At 37.4% G+C, this 8,194-nt stretch overlaps 1 protein-coding gene across 1 annotated transcript; it reads right to left on the bottom strand.

Annotated features, from left to right (window-relative positions):
• Window positions 1-3,220: 3,220 nt before the first annotated feature.
• cpb2 (carboxypeptidase B2 (plasma)) lies at window positions 3,221-7,972 on the bottom strand. Its single transcript, XM_077551782.1, has 11 exons — window positions 7,867-7,972; window positions 7,689-7,764; window positions 7,489-7,613; window positions 6,565-6,673; window positions 6,376-6,477; window positions 5,248-5,349; window positions 5,063-5,173; window positions 4,900-4,990; window positions 4,561-4,763; window positions 4,362-4,446; window positions 3,221-4,286 (listed from the first exon to the last, which is right to left on the bottom strand). The coding sequence occupies exons 1-11, from the start codon at window positions 7,935-7,937 to the stop codon at window positions 4,066-4,068; spliced, it is 1,296 nt and encodes a 431-aa protein (XP_077407908.1). The 5' UTR covers window positions 7,938-7,972; the 3' UTR covers window positions 3,221-4,065.
• Between the last annotated feature and the right edge of the window lie 222 nt (window positions 7,973-8,194).

The following is an 8,194-nucleotide window of genomic DNA, read 5'->3' as shown; positions in this document are numbered from 1 at the left end:
GTAGGGGTGAAAGGCAACGTAAGATGCATGGGTGATATTAGCGCCATCTATTGGTCGACAATATATATATATATATATATATATATATATATATATATATATATATACACATACAGTATATATATATATATATATATATATATATATATATATATACACATACAGTATATATATATATATATATATATATATATATATATATATATATATATATATATATATATATATATATATATATATAAAACTGTTTGTCAGGTTCAGATATAGACATTTATCAAATAAAGAGAGAAGAGGCATCTGGTTCCAAATTTATTACTCATGAGGAAGAGAAAACTGCAGCCTTAGTTTGATCGGTACAGAGTCTCTCTTGGTTCATCATTCAAAAAGTCCCCTTATATACCAATCGGGGCATCTGATTACATGACAGAAAGAGAAAAACAACTCCTATCTCACTTCACACTCTCTAGGTACGGCATGCAAGTCCAGGGGGCCCTGGCGTTCACGTGCGTCACGTCTTCTTATCAGTTGTCCCCACTCGGCAGCTGAGTCGTCCACTTGCAACTTCACCAAATACAATAACACTCCTTTGCAATACATAGCAATCACAAACAAAAATTACTACACTATTACGTTGACTTGTGTTTCCCAAGAGGCAATTTACTTCAACACGGCAAATGTATAATAATCCTCCAAAATAATTCCTACATTTCCCTCCTGTTTATTCTACATTTGCCTCCAAAAATTTTGTCATCAAAAGAACTTTGATTTAAAGGTTTTATTCAGTTGAATCATTTACTGGATGACAAACTTAAACATTCCATCATGTCCCCTTTCTATGTTTTAAGCTTTAAGGTGTGTAAAATAGGACGGCAGGAGAAACTATCTCATCATTGGTTTGGTCATTAGTGTCCCCTCCATCACCACAATTTGCAGAAATAAGCAAAGGGTACATCTCTTGTAATTTAGAATTTGTGGGAGCGACGACGGTTGAGATAAGTCGGACGAGTAATGCGCGAATGCAGGGAATACAACAACATCCACACAGCACAAGAATTGAGGTGAACAGAGTCATAGAAATCATGACAGAAAATACCAAACTTTTATATTTACCAAACGTTTTTTCCCACCACTCATCCCATGCTGAGGTGGACACACCTGAGTGTTCTTTCATCTTTCGATTCAGGGTGCGCAGGCCTTCAATGGCTCTCGTGAGGGACTCATCCGGAGATGTGTTGTTTGGTATAAATGTACAACACTGGTCCCCAAACATAGCGCAAACGCCACCTCTCTCTGCCAGTAGCATGTCGACCGCAATGCGGTTCTGGAACGCCATGAGTGATGTTGCAGCCAATTGTTCTCTGACAGCTATAAATCCTTCTTCAGTATAATTCCCCAATTTTTGTACATTGTAATGGATGTAGTTGATTCGGTCTACATTTTTATTAGGTGTTACCCATATGAAAATAGATTCCCACCCCGCTGCAATTTGATTTGCCAACTTATACTCATCCGGAACGCCGCGAGGAACTCCAATTGCATCCAAATAGGTTGGTCCACCGTCCCACCAGGAAGCACGTCGCTTTCTTGAGAGATGGTGGAGGGGATCATGAGTTGAAACTGCTCTCTGAATATCCCCCAGTGTGGATGGAAAAATAAACACCGGTAACTGCAGAGACACCAATGCACAACCACCAGTTGCATCTATCAAAGAATCAAACAATTTGGTGAATGAATAGCCTTCACGGTCACAAAGACCACACAACATAGTACCGCAAATCTTATCCACGCAATAGCCATGTCGACCGAGAACCCCTAATTAGGTTAGGCGTCTTGGAAAACTTCACTGACAGCAGGTATTTTCAGATTCTATATATCTGCTCCCACCTTTGAATCAGACTTTCGCTCACCCTCCCTGTTGGGTTTGTCGGTTGAGATGACCTTTTTACAATGCGTAAGATGCATCCAAGTGCTCCCTGCTTCAATCTCTATGGCCGTCGGCGTGGTCAGCAGCACTTGATGAGGGCCTTCCCACTTTGGAGAATTCCAGTGCTTCTTTTTGAGGCTTCGGATCAGTACCCAGTCTCCTGGAGCTACTAGTTCTTCCTGTTGGAGAGAAGCACAATCGCCTTCTGGTAATTTCAATTCATCTCTTTTCTCTAATGTTTTTCGCATGTAATCGGCCAAACTGGCTTCGTTGCCACTGTTAATGATAATAAATAATAATAATAATAAAAATTTTGAGAATAAATTAAAGCCATATGTCGTATACATTCTGTGTATCCGTCCTACCATTCCCCCTGTTGACACATGGGTCACACCATGTGTCAATATAGCGGCCCACTTATAAAGATTTTTATTTAATAAAACAAAAACAAAAAACTTGCAAGTTAAATATTTTTTGTGTATTAAGCTGGCCAGCAAATTCATATTTCGTTATCCACAAATTTAAATGTTTTGTTTTAGAAGGACATTGGTTTTCTACAAACTTGCAGTCCTTACATGTTAACTGTTGTTTCGGGTCTTTCTTGTTGGCTTTTTTGCTATTTGTTTTCTCCATGTTGGAGTCAGCGATTCTCTTAAGGAGATTAAACTGACTTTAAATCCCCGAACAAACAATAATGAGGTAGCGAACCTCCACTCACACCGAGGTAGCGAACCTCCACTCACACCCCCTCTTTATTTACGCGCGTAGGACACCGTCGCCCTCTTTTATAGACTCACTCTGTCTCTTTACGCAACATTGACTAGTATTCTTACGGTTTTGATTCCTCTGTCTTTTCCCCTCCCTCAGTTTTATAGACTCCTCTGTCTTTTCCCCTCCCTCAGTTTTATAGACTCCTCTGTCTTTTCCCTCTTCCCCTCAGTTTTTTATTTTTTTATTTTTTTTATTTTTTATTTTTTTATTTTTATTTTTTTTAAGTACGTACAGGACACCGTCGCCCTTAACTTTAAACGGACACTTATTTACCAAAAATCCGCCAATGAAAATATAAGTGTCCTACCAGTGTTGCCTTCTCTCTTCCTGGCTTGCTTCAACCTTTAGTCCCCAGAAACAGGGCCGAGGTCCAGTCCCCAAAAGGGACAGCTGCCATAGCCACGGTCTTTTTTGGTCGTCGGCTCTGCCTCTGGGCACCTCCGGTATGTTGCAATCCGGCTCGAAGGACCAATTTAAATGTCAGGTTCAGATATAGACATTTATCAAATAAAGAGAGAAGAGGCATCTGGTTCCAAATTTATTACTCATGAGGAAGAGAAAACTGCAGCCTTAGTTTGATCGGTACAGAGTCTCTCTTGGTTCATCATTCAAAAAGTCCCCTTATATACCAATCGGGGCACACTGCTACAACCTACACTGTTGCATTTTTTTTTACCGTGTCCTTCACTGACACGATCACGTCAGAGATATTCTGCTCTGCTGATCATGCGATCTTATTGTTTACTGTACTCATTGTGCGTTTTGATTATGAATAAATAAATAAATAAATGGTTTAAGTTACAGTGCTTAGATGCCATTCAGTTAGACCAAAGTTTTCTGGTGTCCATGAGACAATACAATAATACAGGTCTGGAATTTTTATGAATGAGACTGTTCCCAATATATATGTTTTTTTTAATCACTCGAAAATACTAGACAAAGTTCACTGTACACACTATAAACCTCAAGCACAACAATAAACGTACGGTTAAATGAATGCCTTTCTGACACTGATGACCAAAGCTTGAAATTATTATTGTAAAATAACACTAATTAATACCCCTGTTGTATAGTATTTAATTATTTTGTGGAAGTAGTCATAATGCTGTGCCTGGTCGAAGTAACGGACAATGTAACAAATTGGCACCTTCTTAAATGCCAATTTTAATGTTTTGTTTTCTTCCAATCCAAAAAGTAATATATTCAGTCAAAGTCAAGAGCTATATTTATTATGAAAATAAATAGTTTCAAGCACTTTGACTCAAGATCTGAGTACTTTTTAACCCTTGAAAATGTTCTACATCCTTTAATAATGAGGGGAAAAACACAACAGTAATTTTCAGGTTTTATCCAAATTTTTTTGGATACTGCTACTTTGTTGAAGTTGAAGAAGGGCTTCTCGAAGCTTGTGTTTTTTTTAACACCCTATGAGCAATGGTCTTCACGGCAAGCAGCGCTTCATTGCACGCTTTGGAAATGTGAGACGGTGGCAGAAGAAAGCCATAGCGTCCGCGGTCCTGGAGCTCAAACGTGAATGAGTACTTTATGCCAAGATTGTACGCCCAGTCATCAGAGCCCCCGGGAGCCAGGTCTGCAGAATAGTTAGAGCTATGCATCAATACTTTGGATCAGTCCAATGAGCTTGAATTTAAAATAACTCACTCACATATCGTTCGGGCTCCTGCGCCATATTTGTAAGTGTTTCTGTAGTATCGTCTGATATTTTGTGAAGCTTCTTGGGCCATCTCAAGCTTAAAGTTTGAAATTCACAATGGGAAAAAAAAGATAATGTTCATGTGTGTATTGATTATAAAATAATCTTTTGATAAAACTGAGCCTCTGTCTTGGGCTGGGCGAATTCTCACCAACTCATTGTGGTTCTGTGCCTCATCCAAGGTGCAGGAGTATGGGAAGAGCAGCATCTGAGAGTAAGCATGGATGCTGAGGTAAAGCTGGATGGTGTCCTTCTGACTGCGCAGGAAATTGGCTACAGCCTCCGATTCGGGTTCTGATTCAGGGAAGGCACCGCAGTAGATCTCACTGCAGGGATCATTGGAGGCTCCCTCCGCTGGTGGTCAACACAGGCTTCAAATAGCATCAAATCCGAAGCATTTGAAAATACTGTACAGCATACACATATACACTTCTTCACTGGAAGGATACCAAAAATGTTGTCCACGTGTGTATGTTAGATGGAGACTTACTGCACCAGTTTGCGTCAAAGTTCCTGTTTAGGTCAACACCAACACAGTAGCTACTCAGGCGGATTGACCGGTTCTTCCTCCACATTCGGTTCTGAAACACACAACATATTTGCAGAGCCAATAAAACATCCTCTATAAACGACAGTCCACTTGTGCCGTTTACCGTAGTCCATGTGTATAGGTACCCATCAGGATTCATCACAGGCAAGATGTAAACATCCATGTTGTCCAAAATGTCAGTTATGTCTTGGTTTTGCTTGTAAAAATCTAAGGACTACGGAGAGGAGAATGTCTTACCCAAGTGATTTGTGCACCATCCCACAGAACATACATACCAGATTGACTCACATATTGTACAAACCACAAGCAGAAAGCAGGAGAGATCCACTCTCTGGCGTGGATTCCACAGTCAATCCACAAGGCTTTCTTATTCTCACTGTTAAATGACACCTGAGAGCAGAATAAATATGATTCCAATCATTTCTAGTGAATTCATAATGAATTTCTAACCGAGGCTGTGTTTGTCAGTGTGCACTGTTTGATGTATCAATTTATTCTCACAAAGTTGATACCGTTAAATGTTGGGGAGAATCCACAAATTAATCATGTTGAAATTGGCTATGCAAGGCCAGAAGCTACACTAATTCAATTGGATCAGATCAACGTTATTATAGTTAACAAAAACTAATGAAAAACTAAAACTAAAACTAAAATTTGAAAAACATTTTCATTGACGAAATAAAATAAAAAGGAAAATGCTTTTAAAAAAACGAAAACTAACTCAAACTATTTTTCATGATTACAAAACTAACTAATCCCAACTTTAATTAGGCTATAGCGAAAATGTCATTTGTTTGGTAATTAATTTAATACATGAGCCTTTGGGGATGATTTTACATGTGGTTTTAAGTATTTTTATTTTAATATTAACCGGAATAAGCACATTTGAAAGTGTCACCCATAAGTGATATCATCTAGCAGCAGCCAATAGAAAAGCACCTTCAGTTGACATCGCTCTTAGGTGACAAATTTGCTTGCTTGACTTTTGACTCGAATGGCTCATCTTGCCTGCTTTTTCAGTTAACTCAGCCAAAATGCAACGCTAGGTAAGAAATGTGCTACTTTTTTCCCCTCTTTTTTTTTTTTTTACCATAGTGTTTATTAAATATGACGCATAAGGAATACACATTTAAAAAAAACAACAACAAAAAAACGAATACTAATACTGTAACTAACTAAAACTAAACTAAAACTAAGCATTAAAAAAATAAATAAAATAAAACAAATTTAAAAAACTAACAGTACCACCCTGAAAACTAATTAAAACTAACAAAATATATTTTTTTAAAAAACTCAAAATGAAATAAAATAAAATAAAAATTTCATAACAATAATAATAACCCTGGATGAGATCCATCAACACATGCTTATCACCGTGCAGAGTACCGGTTGCATTTTCTTAAGTGACATGCTCACCTTCAGAGCATAGAGTGGTCGCTTCTCAAATGAGGAACCCAGAAGAATGGTTTTTATGGTGTTTGGGTTGTCCTGAGCGGTCCTGTTGATCCAATAATAGATCTGAAGATGAGACAAAAGAAGAAGAAGAAAGATGTAATCCCTGCGTAATGAGGAAGCTCAGTGTGTGATGGAAGGCTTAAACTGTACATCCTCCAGGCTGTGATATCGCTCATAGAAACTCATCGTGCTTCTGGGGTCCGTGGAGTCATTCCTTGTCTGCATTTCAATCAGTTCATTGGTGTTGTCCAATAACACTCTAAAAAACACAGAAGCTCAACTGAAATATGGACACAAACAAGTGCTGGTCAAAAAAATAGAATATTGAGGGAAAAGTCTATTTATTTCAATAATTTGCTTAGAAAAATGAAACTTTCATGTAATACCAGACTGAGAAACTTTAAAGGCTGAGGAAAATTTCTGCAGTTGTTTTGCATTAACTAGCTAGCAAGATTGGGATATAGGGAGCCTACAATGTTGAGGTTTGTCACAATATTCAAATTTTGTGTAACACTTGATTTTTTAAATATTTTTGGGGTGTCTTTCTGCCATAATCATCTAAACTGAAAGAAATAAAGGTTTGAAATAGTTCACTTTGTGTGTGGTGAACTATAATGTAACATGAAAGTTTCACTTTCACTTTTTGAAATTAATTATTGAAATACTGTAAATGGATGATTTTTCCTCCATATTCTAATTTTCTGACTAGCACTAATGAATAAACAAACAAACAATAAATATCTGGATAAAAAATTGAAATATTTTAGATATATCCAATACATTAACTTTATGCATGTCGTTTAAATAGTGTACATACATCTGTCATTGCTTAATTAAAGCAAATGGGATTTATTAGATATTTTATACAACTCTCATTTTTAATTGTTTCATTTACATTTGACATGCAAATATACACCATATATTGGCATTTTTATTTTAAATTTTAAGTAATTCAAATGGTTGGAAATTTTATATGCAATTGATATACATAAATCTTGAGAATTATCACTAAAAATTGTGCGTGTGTCTGTGTGTGTGTGTGTGTGTGTGCATTTGTTTAGACAGGCGACATACTCATGTGCTATATCATATTGTTGCAGCAAATCCTTGACCGTGGCTGAGCTATTTGCAGGAACGAAGAGGTGAACTTGAGTTTCTTCTTGGATGTACTGGGGGTGGGCGGGCTGCCACAATGTTGTCTGTGGACATGTCACATAGACAAAATGCAGGAGCAGAAGATAAACAAAACAAAAATATCTACCAGTCTATTTTACCTCATATTGACTGGAGATATTCTTCACAATGTCCACTTGTTCTGGTGTTGTTGGTGTGATTGACAGAATTTGGTCGCTACCAAAAAAGAATAATGCAAATAAATAGACCAGAATAATTCGATTGACATTATTTTACTACGGCTCTTACCTTAATCACACATACAAAAATCGAACTTACTGTGTTTCAGTGCAGTGCCCCATCTCAGGGAGTTGGGCCATCAAAACAAACCAAATCACAAGTGTCTTCATGATGGAAACGGTGCAAATGATAGACGTTTGTTCAAACGGTGTGTGTAGGGAGTTGTTATTGATTTAAGTGTTTATTTAGAAGTTAAACTTTGGCTTTTTCAGAGAGCAGGGGCATAGATCAATCTGTATGGCTACGAGGGAACAGATTTGGGAACCTAGAAACACGTATTTACCCATACGTAAAAGTCTTGATTAATTTAGACATTACATTACCTTTAGACTTTCAGGACCGTATTAGGTGTGATGTAATTAAATAA

This window comes from Vanacampus margaritifer, chromosome 1 (assembly GCF_051991255.1).
Source record: "Vanacampus margaritifer isolate UIUO_Vmar chromosome 1, RoL_Vmar_1.0, whole genome shotgun sequence".
NCBI lineage: Eukaryota > Metazoa > Chordata > Actinopteri > Syngnathiformes > Syngnathidae > Vanacampus > Vanacampus margaritifer.
The sequence above is the reverse complement of the archived record's forward strand: the minus strand, read 5'-3'. Positions and strand labels throughout refer to the sequence as shown.